General features: G+C 41.1%; 1 protein-coding gene and 1 non-coding gene across 16 annotated transcripts in view; both read left to right on the top strand.

Annotated features, from left to right (window-relative positions):
* Positions 1-15,415, top strand: part of PUM1 (pumilio RNA binding family member 1) — a 77,573-nt gene that overhangs the window by 28,787 nt on the left and 33,371 nt on the right. For 11 of the 15 annotated variants that reach the window (XM_040588475.1, XM_040588466.1, XM_040588469.1 and 8 more), the window contains 5 exons: positions 1,962-2,070; positions 4,784-4,962; positions 7,045-7,211; positions 8,785-9,055; positions 14,928-15,021. In XM_040588475.1, the coding sequence (XP_040444409.1) occupies positions 1,962-2,070; positions 4,784-4,962; positions 7,045-7,211; positions 8,785-9,055; positions 14,928-15,021 (820 nt within the window). The remainder of the gene's footprint in view (positions 1-1,961; positions 2,071-4,783; positions 4,963-7,044; positions 7,212-8,784; positions 9,056-14,927; positions 15,022-15,415) is intronic. The other 4 variants (XM_040588479.1, XM_040588470.1, XM_040588465.1 and 1 more) reach the window with 1 other exon arrangement.
* Positions 15,245-15,326, top strand: LOC121085921. Its single transcript, XR_005827235.1, has one exon. It is a non-coding gene; the product is annotated as a small nucleolar RNA SNORD103/SNORD85 (small nucleolar RNA).

The following is a 15,415-nucleotide window of genomic DNA, read 5'->3' as shown; positions in this document are numbered from 1 at the left end:
TAGTTTGGGATGTTGATTCAACTTCTGTAGGTGGTTGCTTTGCTTTACATTCCTGTGTGCTTGTATAGACAATACGCAGGTGTATGCATAAATGTTTCAGTTCTGCTGGAAAATGCCCTGTGCCAGCTCTTACTCAGGGCTTACAGTCAGCAGCAGCAGTGGGCTGAGGGGCTGGGAGAATGTTTCTGCTGCTGCAAGCAAAACTTGCACACTCATGTACAGCTAGAGGTTTGACTGAGGGCCCCTGAAGCAGCAGTGTGTCTACTCTGAGATCTGCTGAGACGCCGTCCGTGTCTGCCCTCCATCTTGTGTCTCTACAAGCTTTTTTTCCAAAAGGATTGCATCTATTTATCTTCCCTTGTAGGCCACTGCGTGTTTAAGTCATGGATTGATCTTATTCTCTACTGATCTTGGTGCAAAAGCAAGATTACTTTTGTTCAGCAGCAACTTGGTTAAATAGCTGAATGTAATTGCTCTCTTATCTGTGGTGGGTTGTGTTCCTTTTGTTTGTTTTGTTTTGGGTTTGTGTTGTTTTTGGAGGGGTTTTTTGGTTTGTTTGGGTTTATTTGAATTTGGAAGGAATTCTGCTTTTTCAGATGTGGGGTAAAATTGGTGTGGTTTTCATTATAACACCTGTCTTCTGTGTAACCTGTCCAGTTAGCCAAATCTGAACCTCAGGTTTAATGTCATACGTACAGACCTGCTTCACAATACATTTCTAGTAAACAGATCTTCCTTAAATTGAAGAGTAAATGGCTAGCACAATTTTTCTGATTGTTTGTCTTAAACCAGAGTACACTGCAAGCTGGGAGCTCTTAAAATAATTTATGCTTGCTTCATCTTCATCTGGCAGCCTATTTACTCTGTTATGCTGTAGCCTTAAATTTGCACGTCTGCTGATGGAGTATAGCGTTATCAGCACTTCTAATATACAGGAGGCATTGACTAATCTGATGATTCTTGTTTGTTCTATAGTAATTTCAAACAGATGCAAGTACTTGTTAAGCTTTAGTTCCTTTAGTTTTATAACAATTTCAGCAGGCAAGGCTCATTTATTTTGTTAATTTGCTATGAATGTACTGTTGTTTCTTGCCTGAATTGCATACATCTCATTCAGTCGGAAGATTTAATTTGAAGATTGTATGCTTGACATCTAAGGCACTTAAGCAGGGCTTGGAATTCCCCTTGCCATATGTAGATGCCACGCAGCAGGTGTTTCCTGGTGAAGCTGGTATTTTCAAAATACATCTGCTGAATAGGGCACATTGTTCTTTCTGCCATCTTCTGAACTTCAGAGCAATCTTCCTTGGATTCATTCAAGCCAAGGATGACTTTCTGTCTCGTTCTCAGTAAGTGCATAACCTTTTTCTTTTTTTTATCTGGTAGAACAATACATGCGCGGCTGGTGCAGTGGCCCAGAACTGTTCACTCTTATTAGGGTTTACAAATAACCTTCATAGTATGGAGAGTCCTCAGCAGTCATTAAAGAAGTGAGAAATGAGAGCTCTTGGCACCTCTTGAGCTGTTCTGTCCCTTCAGTATTTGAAGGCAAGGATTTGCACTGGAAACTCTGGGTAGTTTTAGAGGTATTCTCACAGCTCGGGTGGAACACATGATAATGTTCTGATCAGAACAGTTTTTTCTACTAATATTTTTCTTGCCAAGTAGCTCTTGTGCTAAGAGGCTGGAGAATGTGAATTGTATGTATGTGCTTATATGTGTGGGGTTCATAAAACGTTTAAGAATGTAAGAGGATTGTGGAGGTTGAATCATTATCTCAGTTGCTGTATGGCTTTCACCCTAGGAGTATATAAATGTTTTGATTATAAAGCATGTATCCGTTTGTGTTTAATGATTGATTCATGTTTAGAAAGGAGACGCTTATGGTTTATGTTTGCATTTTATACTTATTTTAATCATGCTTTGTTTTTGTTTTTTGTTTGTTTTTTTTTTAATTGCAGCAGCTGTTGCCGGGTAAAAAGTTTTGGGAATCTGATGATTCCAGCAAAGATGGACCAAAAGGGATATTTCTGGGAGATCAGTGGAGAGACAGTGCTTGGGGAACATCAGGTAGCTCAATTATTTACTTAATGTAGTTGGGGTTGAATACAGAAATGTGCAACTCATCTGATCAAAATTGCTGGCCAGTCTGGATGACACAGCATCTTTTAAAAGATATTAAAAACCATCTGTTTTACATAATAGAAAACTAATAGAAAACCCCACATTGCTTTGTGACAGAGTTAAAAGATATCCATAGTTATAAAAAGATTGTCTAATGTGAACATGTGTACCCTTGTGTTTATCTGCTTAAAAATTATAGATTGCCATTAAAATTTCACTTTAAACTTTGATATATTTTCTGCCTTGAGATGGATTACTTGTAAGGTTGAACAAAGATATTAGAGACCAAGATTACTAAAAAAAGACCACCCCAAAACCTAACAACCTCACATTTTTTTAAATACTGAACTGGCCAACCAAACCCCAACAGCATTCAGTTTAAAAAAGAAAAAAAGTGATGTTTTGAATTAATAGTGTTGAAGTTTATCTGCCAAGGATTTTATTCTTGGATCAGAGGCTCCCTCTTGTTTTGAATTTAAGGGGAGAGTATTCAGGTTGGTTTTGATTAAATAGTAAAAAAATCACACACATGCTGAACTTGAAATACTAACCTTTACTTTTTATTTTGTGTGCTTCCTATATGTAATGAATATGCTCCTTTAACACCGCTGTGTATCCTGTGCAGTTTCCAAACAACTGCGCAGAACTACAGCTGCAGGGGAGATGTGATTATAGCGACTTCACTGTTGTGTGTGGGTTTTTTTCCTGCCAAAAATATCCATTATTAGGGTGAAGGTATTGGGATAATGATAAGGGCATTTTTTGTTTAAATTTCAAAATAGCTGTGAAAAGCTATTTTCATAATAAAGAAGATAAAGCTTCTCGAAATCTGATCAGCTGAATCTTGCAGCCTGGCTGGTACTGGGGAGATTTTGGGGAGCTGCTGCCTCCAGCTGTCTGACCTGCCTGTCCGCAGTGGATCTCCGTAGCAGCACCTGCATTCCAGGCCCCAGCAACAGTTTGTGCCTGGCTTTATTAATATAAACTGAAGTTGAGGGTGGATTAAAGGGCTGAGCCAGGCTCTGAACAGCAACATCTGCAAAGGAGATGTTCTCCTTTGCTGCCTCTGTTGTTGGGCTGGTTGCATCTACCAGACAGGCAGGGTAGACATCTGGGGGAGGTAACCTCCTACGCTGGCTGGTCACAAATCTTCATGAGTCAAAGCCCTTCCTCTCATTGCTTCCTTTTGTGTTGTTGTTTTTTTTTTATTATTTTATTCTGAATTAATCCTGCGCACCTTACAGCCTTTATTCCTGAGCTGTGGCCTGCACTGGTGTCTGCGAGTCAGGCAAATCATAGTTTCCCCTTTTGCTCATCTAAAATGAGGAGAACAGCCATGGTCTGAACCGTGCTGAAGGTCGCTGCCCCAGACCAAGGAGCGTGGCTTGGAGGTGGTGTGTGGAAGTGTCCTTGGCCAGAAGACTAGTTTGTTCCATGAACAGTGGAACTAATGAAGGCTGGTTTTCTGTAAGATGCCCTTTGCTCCATCTATTTTCCTTTCTGTCTGTGTCCACAGTATGCACTGCAGTCCTTCCATATGGCTTTGGTTCTTCACTACTCAGCCTTGAAGTTGTAGTTTTAAAGCATTTAAAGCCAGTACTGCTAAAAGAAGCAGTCCTGTCTGATGCAGGCCACTCCTTTCTTCCCCTCCTGGTGGTACAAGCAGTTATACAGCAGTGCAATGAAACCTGCCTGGGAATGGATCTGGATTAAAACTAGCTTTTCTCTTTTGTTTATTAGCTTTATCCTTGAAAAGACTCCCCAGTCCACTTCACTTTGTGGCCATTTAGATGCTTGTGCTGGCTTGAGGCGGAAGGCAGGAAAGTGGAGCCAGAAGTAATGATAGAATAGAATTACTTCTCTTGACAGCTTATGCCTGCTTTATAAGGAAGCTACAGCATCATTGTCATTGCATGTCCCTTCCACTATCCCCTAGCAACTACTGTATCTGCTGCCTATTATTTTTGACTCACTGTTGCCAGTCTGAGCAGTCAGGAGCAGAAAACTTCTTCCCTTCCCTCGTTGGGGGATGTAGGGTTGCTTTCTCCTGCCCAGCCAGCAATTTTTGCGGAGCCCGTAAAGATTTGGAGACATCTATCCTCAGTCTGCTCTGGTTGGATCTCAAACCTTCACACTGCAGGGATGATAAAGGATGGGGCTGATGCAGGGTGACAGGGAATGAGGAAGAAGAAATGAAGTTCTTATAAACTTCTTCTTGAGGAAATAGCAGCTAAGAGAAACTAATCATGACATGAATATGGCAGTTCATATGACCAAGAAAACAAATGCGGGCTGGTGTAACAACAGGATGGTGTTTTAAATGACAAACCAAGACTGTTTTTTTGCTGTACTAATGCAAGAGTTTTACTAAAGCTAAAAACTAGAACTTTGGGTTTTTAATTGCAACCTTTACTTAAGAGACTTAAATTTCTGAAATGTTATGATTGTAGACTTTAAATGTAGTTATCACTTGTAGGTTTACAGGTTCTAGTATTTAAAAAAATGAGAAAGCCATCCTGCTTTTTCTAATGGATATCATCAGAGTCAAAAAGTTGGCACTTCTTAGTACAATTAAGACCCTAGAGGGTACGTATTTAATGACTTGCCTCCTTTGAATAGTTGGATCTACTTACAAGAATTACACATGTTTTTGTTCCAGATCACTCTGTTTCCCAACCAATTATGGTTCAGAGAAGACCTGGTCAGGGGTTTCATGTGAATAGTGAAGTCAACTCAGTGCTTTCACCACGGTCAGAGAGTGGAGGACTTGGAGTTAGCATGGTGGAGTATGTGTTGAGCTCATCTCCTGGAGATTCCTGCCTAAGGAAAGGAGGATTTGTAAGTGTGCCTGATTCTGACATTTGAGTTCCCATTATGTTACTTTCTCCATTTGCTGCTTGGTTGTTTGGTTTGTTAATCCATTCCTAAAGGCAGGTGTTTCTTCTGTCTTTTTTGTTTGCTCTTAGTTTAGCTATCTCTCTTAAAACGGGTAGGCTAGCAGTTTAACTGTTGTTCTTGACTTAGGGGATGCAGTGTGGGAGATGGGTGTAAAGGATATGAAGGTTGCTGACATTCCCTGGTTCTTCAGATAAGCACACATCTAAGCTTGTCATTGGAAAAGTATGCAAATACACCTGTGGTTTTTGAATGAGCGTGTGGCTGCTTTGTTGCTGGCTAAGAATAAAAAGCTCCATGTAATGATGCTAAAAATGTAATGTAGTTACAAAAGCCACTCCAGCTGGAGAATGCTTTCAAGGGCATATCATTTCCTATGGAGAAATGGCATTAGTTGCTGTGCTTTGTGGGGTGGGGAAGTGAGCACAGTTGCTGGTGCCTTGAATCTAAGGCTATGTCGTGAGAAAGGCATAATCAAGCCCCATCCCTGTAGTGGGGAGAAAGGGGCTGCATCTTGGCTTTGCCTTATTGGCCAAGTGCTGGATCAGGAATTGTCAAAATGCATAAAAGCAGAGTAGGTTTGTTACTGTTAGACTGCTGTGCTCATCTCTTCAGGGAGCTGGTTTGTGGTTTCTTTCATCCATCCTCTTATTTTTGTCCCTTATTAGTGGGTACCTGATAACCTTGTTGAACCCTGAACCTAAGAAAGATGATTTTTGAGAAATGAACATTCAGTGGAAAAACCAATTTATCACCTGAATTGGTGGTTGAGAGAGGTGTTGGCTCCACAACATTGACAGTCAGGGTGCCAGTTCTGAAATGGAGGGTCTCACTGGTGAATATCACATTGTAGTGGTGAGAATTGGGCTCCAAATTTGTATTTATAATTGGCATTTCCAAGCCTGCTCTTTAATATTTAGAAAGCATGATTTTATTTACTTTAAGAAAAAGCATCAGAAGATGATTGCTTTTAAAACAATCTTTTTTTTTTTCTAAAATAAAGGGAGGCAAAAAAATCCTTCCCTCCAATTAGAATGGAAAAATTATTTAGTTCATATAGGGTTCAAATGCCCTGTTACATACAGAATACTTTTCCCTCAAATGAAGTGGAAGACAGTGTTTGAATGGCTGTCTGTGTGACAGCACCAAAGCTGTCTGATAAATATGTTTATATGCCCCTTGCTGTTTTTTTATCATAAATTATGTTGTTTTTCCTCTCCTTTTATTGTTCAAAACTCTGCCCCTGGCATAATCACCCTTTATTCTTCTCCCAAGTGGAATAAAATGCAGACATTAAGGGCAGAAATGCTGCAGATGTAATGCCACTCATAGAATGTTCAACAGAAGAGAAATCCTTTTTTCATTTTTTCCCTTCCTTCCACCCCCTACCCAACAACAAAAAAACCCAACAAAAAACCAAACGTGCTTTAGGATTATGTGAACCAGTGACTGAGCTAGTGATTGATGTGAGTGCTCTTAAATGAGCTGTGCCTTGGAATTCACTGTGAAAATCATATTAATGCCAACCAAAACCAAGGTGGATCCTGTTCTGCTCAAATACATGCACTTGTCCAGTCAATTGCTGCGCCTTTGACACTAGACTGTATTTCAAAGAGGTGCTTATTCAGCTTGTACCCCTTCAGTACCTGCTGTCGTATCTGAAAGTTCCTGAGTTATTTTTGAAACGCCTAAGTCCCATCTAGAAAGAGTATTTGAGTAAGTATTCTCTAAAATTACTTTGGGGTGGGATTTTTAGAGCTTATGGAAGCAGACGCTGAATTACTGAATGGAAGAAACTGAATAGATAGAAATAGATAGAAAAACCTGTGTTGGAAGATTGACAGTTCCCTTATTTCTTTGATTATGATTGACTGTTTTGCCTTTTTACATTTTTATTTGTAAGAACTAATGTTTACAAGTGACTGACTTTATTGTGACGTGTTTCTTTGATTTGTTACCATCTCAGAATGAAAGTAAAATTGATCTGAAAACTAAGCTTATTAAAATAATGTCTCTTTTGCCTAGGGGCCAAGGGATGCAGAGAATGATGAGAATGACAAAGGGGATAAGAAAAATAAGGGCACATTTGATGGCGATAAATTAGGAGATCTGAAGGAGGAGGGGGATGTGATGGATAAAACAAATGGTTTGCCTGTGCAGAATGGAATCGACGCAGATGTCAAAGACTTCAGGTATGTGCACCATTAGTTAATAATTAATCAGTGTCATACTGTTGTAGTTTAACCCCAGCAGACAACTAAGCCCCACACAGCCGCTCACTCACCCCTCCCAATGGGATGGGGGAGAGAACTGGAAGAGTAAAAGTGAGAAAACTCTTGGGTTGCGATAAAGACAGTTTAATAGGTAAAGGAAAAGCTGCACATGCAAGCAAAGCAAAACAAGGCATTTGCCGCTTCCCATCAGCAGGCAGGTGTTCTGCCATTTCCAGAAGAGCAGGGCTCCATCATGCGTAATGGTGACCTGGGAAGACAAAACGCCATCACTCAGAATGTGTGTGTCCCCCTTCCTTTTTCTTCCCCCAGCTTTATATGCTGAGCATGACATGGTAAGGTCTGGAATATCCTTTGGGTCAGCTGTCCCTGCTGTGCCCCCTCATGATTTCTTGTGCCCTCCCAGCCTGCTTGCTAGTGGGGTGGAGTGGGGTGAAAAGCAGAAGAGGCCTTGATTCTGTGTAAGCACTGGTCAGCAATAATGAAAACATCCCTGAATTATCCACACTGTTTCCAGCACAGATCCAAAACCTAGCCCCATACTGGCTACTGTGAACAAAATTAACTGTATCCCAGCCAAAATCAGTACACACACAACGCTTTTTGAAAGCTAGTTTCTGTGCTGTAGTGAAAAAGCCTTTAACTCATTGAAAAGTGTCATAAGGACACTATATTATAACAGGGAAGCACTGTGAGAAGGTGGAGGATAACATCTGCTGGCTCTCCTCTGTGCAAACCTAGTTCTGTATATTGTAATCTTGTTTCATTTTCACACCTGTTTCTGATTACTGTCTGTGGGGTTCCTATGGAAATACCTAACTGAAGATGTTGGCTCTGCTTGTGTACTAGTCTAAATTATAGTTGGGGTTTTGACTTGTTCCTTGTAGCTCTCAAGAGATTAAAGCCTTCTGAAATTGCGGCTATTGATGTAATTGATGCATTTGTATTTCTTGCAAGCTTACCTACTTGCTGTGCCTTGTGTTGACACATAGGAAAACTGTAAATGCAAACGAGATGTGCTGAGGTGCATACTGCTAGCCCTTGCATGGAGATCAGCCGTTTCCCACTCGAGTCCAATGCTTATGTTGGGTAATTAGGAAACCATGGCAGCTACTTTAGAAAAGTTTGAAGTGTGATACCATGCCAGAGGATCACGTGATTAGTAATCACCAAATAGCTTTATGAAAAAATAATTTTGGCATTTCTGAAATCCTGTCTCGTTATGACTGACTGTCTCAATTGAGGAGAAAAAGAGACTGAATTTTTTTACACTTGTACTGTAACAGGTCTTGGAGGCAGGGGGACTGGGGGTTTTATGGATTTTTTTTTTTTGTTTGTTTTTTAAATACATTAATTGTTCTGTAGAATCCATTTAGGGAACTATTTCAGACGATCTTTTTCTTTTTTTCCCTCTTTATCACAACATCTACAAGCAGTTCTGGTGAGTACTAGTGTCTGTTGCTGTTAATCAATGCTGTGTGACATAGCATTAAGTGGATGTGCTTAGTGATGAGTGTCTTTTCTTTCTGCGTAGCCGTACACCTGGTAATTGCCAGAACTCTGCTAGTGAAGTCGATCTTCTGGGTCCAAACCAGAATGGATCAGAGGGCTTAGCCCAGCTGGCAAGTACTAATGGTGCCAAGCCAGTGGAGGATTTCTCCAATATTGAGTCCCAGAGTGTCCCTCTGGATCCCATGGAGCATGTTGGCATGGAGCCTCTTCAGTTTGATTATTCTGGAACTCAAGTACCTGTGGACTCAGCTGCAGCCACTGTGGGGCTCTTCGATTACAATTCCCAACAGCAGGTAAAGTGTTGGCCGTTGGTCCTACCCTACCACTCCAGTCTCTCCCATAGAGTCGTCATGGGGTTTGCACGAGCTCAGGCTATTGTCTTGGGGAGAGGGACAGAGAAGACTTGGAATGGTTTCTTCATCCCTGTGCTATCCGTAGTGCCACATGTGTCCTCCTAGGGAGCTCGAGGCAGGACATCTACTGAACGTGGCCATCTATACAGCAGTCATGAGGACCTGTAATAAAAAGCCGTTATCAACAGCACTTTTCTGTGTATTAATTACTTTTGTCTTGGGTAAGTTTGCACTGGACAAGAGTTTTAAATTAGTAAAACCATCTAAACAAGAAAACTCCCCACCCTTCAGCCCTTAAAGTGACTTAAAGGTCAAATAACTGTTCAGCCTCGCTGTTGCCAGCCCTGCTTTGGAATTTCTGCAGTACCGAGCTGGAGCCTACTGAAGGAATAATGAGTTTAAACTGTCTTGCTCATACTTGAACATGGTTTAAAACCGAAGGTCAGAGTCCAGTACTACAAAACTTTTATCTCAGCCCAGCAAGTTTGTTTGACCTTTTCTCCCACGCAAACACCCAAGCTTCTCATCCTGGACAAGTAACTGAAGTCCTTGCTTTTCGCTGTTGGCTTCTCTTGAATGCTGGGCCTAGATCCAGCGATCGACTCATAATCCGCTCCTGTTCCTGCTAGTTTGGGTAATGATTGTAAACTTTTATTGGTTTCCTTTTGTAAGTGTGATATCCCTCAAAGAAGAATAAAAATCTTTTGTTGCAGGTGATTGTGAGGTATATAACTAGCCCTGGGTTTCCTAGAATACCTGATTTTTTTAACAAAATAGCCTGCTGGTACTGTACTGAGGAGAGACTGCTGCCACGTTTGTGTGAAAGGCCCACCTTCAGAAAGTTACCATAGTCTTAAAAGCAATGTAAATATCTATGTTACAGCTTAATCAGTTGTTCTATTACAAAGCATGTTTGGGAGGTTAATGCTGGAAAATTTTTTAATGATTAAAGTAAATAGCTGTTTAGTTCAAAAAGAAAAACTTAAAACCTAGTTTCAAGTCTTTGTCTTACTCTGATGTAGGACCTTGAATGCAAAAATTACTTTCAAACAGTGAAACTTGTGTATTTTTTTAAAACAGTATGTTAGAGCTAAATGAGTGAAATGCTTTTTGAAGAACTGTTAGATATGGGAAAATAACTGCAGGAATGTGAAGCCTGTAACTTGCAGTTTGTCAGTGTTTTCTGTTTAAGGCTCATTTACAAGTTGAAGTAGTTTTTATTTGTTTCTTCAGGTCTTTAAAAAAATAGGATTTAAAATTTGGCACTCCTTGTGCCTAGTTGGTGGAAAAAACAACTCTCAAAGGAAGGCTGAGCTGGAAGGCGTGCTGGTTCAGAAGTGCTTGCACTACGGTGCTCTGGCTGGCCCTTTAGATAGGTGGCTTTTATTCTTCTACATGGTGTTTTTTTTTTCTTCGTTGTGTAGAGTAGATGGGTAATATCCACGTAGAGCTGATGTCACCTCCATGTAATCATGCTTAAAACTTTGCTGGGTTGCCTGTGAAGCTGAAGTTCTCTCTACTCTCTTTGAACTGTGAATTTTGGTGGGGAGCAGGAGGTTCTGGTGCTGTGAGCACAGCTGCCTGCCCACCCCATCGCTATGGCCCACTTAGCTCCCACCCAGGTCACGCTGAGAATAAGCAAGCCAGGGTATGTAATAAGGACTGTTATTTCAGCTTTGTTGCAGTAGCAACTAAGACCTACAGTAAATGCAAGCAACAGGCTTTTGTAAGCAGAAGTGCTGTAGTAAGGGTAAGGATTCCTTCTTCCACCAAATGTGAGCTCTCAGTGCACATTTGTGTAGCTGCAGTGTGTCTTGGCTCAGAGTTGTGCCCATTTTCTTAATATATGATACCCAGCAGCCAGTGTTTCTTGGTATTTGCAGTTATAGCCTATATGAAAGGAATCTGTCTTTCGGCAGTGTAGTTTTTTCCATCTTTTGTCAGAAGGAAATATGTCCTGAACAAAAGGATCTCATCTGTAACAGTGTCTTTCTTGGTCTGTTGGGAAGCGTCAATGCTTTGAAGGGATTACAAGCAAGTACAGCTAAAAGCAATATTAGGAAGGGAAGGTCTTAACCACGTGTAATCGGATTAGAGAGGGCAGATGCTTATATTGCAGAAGAAACTGGTTTACAGAAATCTAATCTTACAGTGTTCCCATAACTGTATAATACAGTCTGCGATGTTCTGATTTCTTGGAATTCCCTCAATGAACTCCCCCACATGTTTTAAATGATGCTTCATTTTGTAATCATGTGTGAGAGGAACATAGCCTTGCTTTTTGAAATGTCGAGTGATCCTACTGAACTCCTCTGAAACTGTGTCAGTAGTTTGTAGGTTTTCACTCTGAATGTCATTTCTAATAGGCTAAAATGCACCGTGTGTACTTTTTTATAACTTCAGCCTCACTTTGTAAATCCTAGTTAATGTTCATGTTAAAGAGATTTCTTTTTTCCACTTACTGGAGACCACAATTTAATACTGATAGGTAGGTTTTTTGGAATATAGGTCTTCTGCTTGTCAGCAGATGGAGGCAGTGCATTGAGGCTTTAATAACTCTTCCTAAATACATAGAGTTGATGATTCGCAGAGCTCATGTGGTGTAGGGGCTTATCTGGCTAAGTAAAGCCTGAAATTGTGATCATTTCTGTTGGCTCCGCTTCCTTGTATATGCTACAGGCAGTATGGAATCTGCAGCTGCAAAAAGGTTTTAGCTGCTCACGCTGAGTTTCTTCTGGGAGAGTCTAGAGTCTGGGTTTGCAGGCTGGCAGAAACTGTGATTTAAAGCAGGCAGAGGTCGCTGATTTCAGTTGCTGCCCGAGTGTGTGGCTTAGATACCAACGTTTATCTGACCCTTCTTTGGAAGGGAAGCTCCATAAAGGTTTGAAAGGAGATATGCTGCAGGCGGAAGGAATCCAGCCCTTGCTTCTCCTTGCAACACAGTGTGAATGCAGAATGTTTGTGTGTGGGTTTAAAGAAGCTCAGGAGTATTGTCCGAGGAAGTAAGTGTCTCGAACTTGGAGCTGAATCTTTAGGTTTCTTTGACTTGAGGATGCAGACTTACTCTTAGTGGTTTTCTTGAGCAGATGAAAGGACCTAGCCACTCTGCTCCTTATTCCTCCCTACTGCAATACCAGTAACTTCAGGTAAAGGGGCATCTTTTCAATCTTCCTCTTTGAATCTTTAGGTAAACTTGTAACAGCTGCTGACAGCAGCCATTTGCAGAGCATTTTGAATGCTGTGGCTTGATTTGAGCAAAAGGCAAATGCACAAAGCCGGTGTGAGGACTTGTTTGTCTGGAAGTCAAATTTAGCAGCCATCAGCTGTGCTCACAAGAAGGGGAGAGAGACAACAAAAAAAACCAACCAGCAGCAGCCGGTGAAATACTTATACTTTGGGTAGTTGTGGATTCTTCTTTCTTTGCTTGGTTGTTTTTTTTTTTTTGCCAGTACTTCCATTTAAAAATGGATCAGTGAGATGCATTTGGGAGGTGTGGAAGTCATCACACAGGTAAACTGAGCACAAGAAAAGGTGTTTTCAGAGAAGATAAGTGCTTTTTTGCCCTTTAGACAGGCAACTGATAATCTAGCCACTTTCTCTGCTGTTTACCTTGGTGGAATGCATAGTAACAGACTGTAAAAACAGATCCCAGGGAAGCAAAAGAATATGAGGATTGAAGGTTTTGGTGAAGTGTTTGCAACTGAAGAAAGCTAAAATATTGGATTGCTGAACTCATACAAAAATAGATCACAAAACCAAGGATGGCTGTTCTACATGTATGTACACCCAGGAGTGAAGCAGTTAAGAGGATATATTTTTTTTTTTTCCATAGCTGCTCATGCTGATCAGTGAATGAGATGTTGCTGGAGGCTCCTACAGAGCCAGTATCCCTCGGTCCGTTTTCTGTAGGTCATGTTGTCCATGATGTCCTTGTTTTTATAAATTAAAAGATGTCAGTAGATCATTTGATCCAGCTACTAATGACAGATGCTATGCTAACAGAGATTACACCCCTTAGAATTACTCAACTTTGTGTAAGCGTGAAGTTATTGTTGAATGACATGTTTGAAAAAAGGAGGTGGGGGGGAAGAAAGGTGGTGTGTCTAAAGACTGCTAGGAGTGTTTTATGGCCCTCCTGATGTTAGGCCCAGGGAGGTTATAAAGTTAACTGAATTTGATCTGTTTCTCCCTAAGCAGCATTACGATACTCCTTGGATACCTGGAGGGGCCCCAGCATCTTAAGGGATGAGCAGTCTTTGGGGAAAACAGTTGCGACTAGTTTTTTGGCATGCAGAAGATCAATTCTGAATCCCCTAAGTACTGAGTTTCCACTGGGTACCGATCCCCTTTTTTTTTTTCTTTTTTTTTTTCTCCTTCTGAACTTGTAAAAAGAGAAGAAAATAGAGGTAGGCTATTGCACATCTCTTAGGATTTTCTGCCTAAAACCAGCACAGTTGCTCATCCTGCTTTCAGGAGGACCAACTCCAGTTTTTGCCTGTTAAAACCCCCCTCTAATTTTCTAAATGATTCCGTGCTTCTTCTTGATGGTTGTATATTTCTGCCAAAAATTTAGGCAGAATTATTATTGCCAATTCTGACAGCTGAAGTGGCTCACTTGTCTTGTCTGAAAGGAGGGCAGAGATAATAGGCATGAAAATTGTGTGTTTAGGCCTACTTTTCTTCAAGTGAGTGGAGAGAGAGAAAACATTTATCACAGCGGTTTGTGAAGTCATCCACACCTCAGAAATGATCACTTTTGGAAGTAGTTGGGGGTGAACATTGCTTCTGGATAGTTTCAGAGTGGCTGTTCAGCTTGCGTATTTTTAAATGTTTTAATTGGAGCTGAGCGGTGGTCTGCTGATGGATTGATTGAGGGAGTGTTTCATTTGGGTAGAGGCAGAGGAAGCTGGGGAAGTAGATTTTTAATAAGGACCTAGATGAATGGGAAAAAAACCCCAACCAAACCCCTAAGCAAAAATACTAATACTAAAAAACTAATGTAATTGTGTGCTGCTCTTTGCTTTTTTTTTTTTTTAATTATTGAGGATGACTGTTCTCAGTACTATTGCCCATTGCTCCCTGAGCCTGTAGTGAGGTGTAAGCTGGCAAACTTGTGCATGCTTGGGATGGCTTCACCAAATAGTCACCAGGTCTGGTTTCTGTCTCTAGTGAGAGAACAGCTTATGCTCCTTGCCTGGATTCATGTGGGAGATGCTGGAGATAGAAGGCTGGCAGGTAAAGGAAGCATTTGATCCGGGGGTTTGTGAGCTCCTGAGGCTGGCATCTCATCTGATGGCTCTTTAGATGGCTCTGAAGCCATTGCATCTTGCCATCTTCACTCCTGCACCTGACTCTGCAGCCACCCTGCCATCCCGCTTACCACTTCAGACCGTCTGGGACAGTCACATGGATTGTCTGCTGGTGTAACTGTGATTTCCCTGTAGTCACTGTTGTTCAAGATCTGGAGGTGCTTGTAGTGGCTACTGGTGATCCACAGGCTGCAGGCAGGGGTTGTGTGTTTGAGGAGGAGCTGGGGAAAAAACGCCTTTCAGGCATTGCACAGAGAAAACCCTGGCTTTGGTTTAGCTGTACTTCAGAAATAAATTTATTTTTTTCTTTCGGGTGGATTATCACAGGCAATTGATTTCAAAGGAGTTTGTTTTTTTGAATTCCTCTTGAAATATTTCCCTTTAAAGAGGAGTGTCTGTAGTTTTGAAAATAAATCTAGTGTAAAGGAATTGCTTTAAAAGGAAGTAAGAGAATGCTTTTTGTGCATGAGTAAACGACCATGTTTGCTTTTTTGTCCTTTCAGTTGTTCCAAAGACCAAATGCACTTGCTGTTCAACAGCTAACAGCAGCGCAGCAGCAGCAGTATGCGTTGGCAGCTGCCCATCAGCCTCACATAGGTAAGTCTTGCCTTTAATACATTACTTTTTACTAGACTTCTGCTAATCCTCAGAGTATATTGGAAAAAATACCAGTGAAAAAAGATTGGTACGTTTTAGAGAATCCTAAATATGCTTTTGCAACTGGTAATCAACACACAAACAGCAGTATATTGCTTGAAGATTTACTTGAAAAATTCTGGAGGTATCTCTTGCACACTTTGAAAGCTCTAGAGCATTAATGTCTGGCAGGAATGATACTCTTACCCTTGCGGAGAGTGCTGTTCAGTAATGAGAGCGTTTTGAAGTACTTGTTCTGAGTGAGGTGTGAAGTGAGGAGAAAAATGCACAATTCAGTATACATCTGAATGTGCTTCCTGTGGCTCAGCTGCCTGGGATCTGACTTGAAGTAAAA

This window comes from Falco naumanni, chromosome 3 (genome assembly GCF_017639655.2).
Source record: "Falco naumanni isolate bFalNau1 chromosome 3, bFalNau1.pat, whole genome shotgun sequence".
Taxonomy (NCBI): domain Eukaryota; kingdom Metazoa; phylum Chordata; class Aves; order Falconiformes; family Falconidae; genus Falco; species Falco naumanni.
Note: the sequence above shows the minus strand (reverse complement) of the source record. Positions and strands in the feature narration are given on the sequence as shown.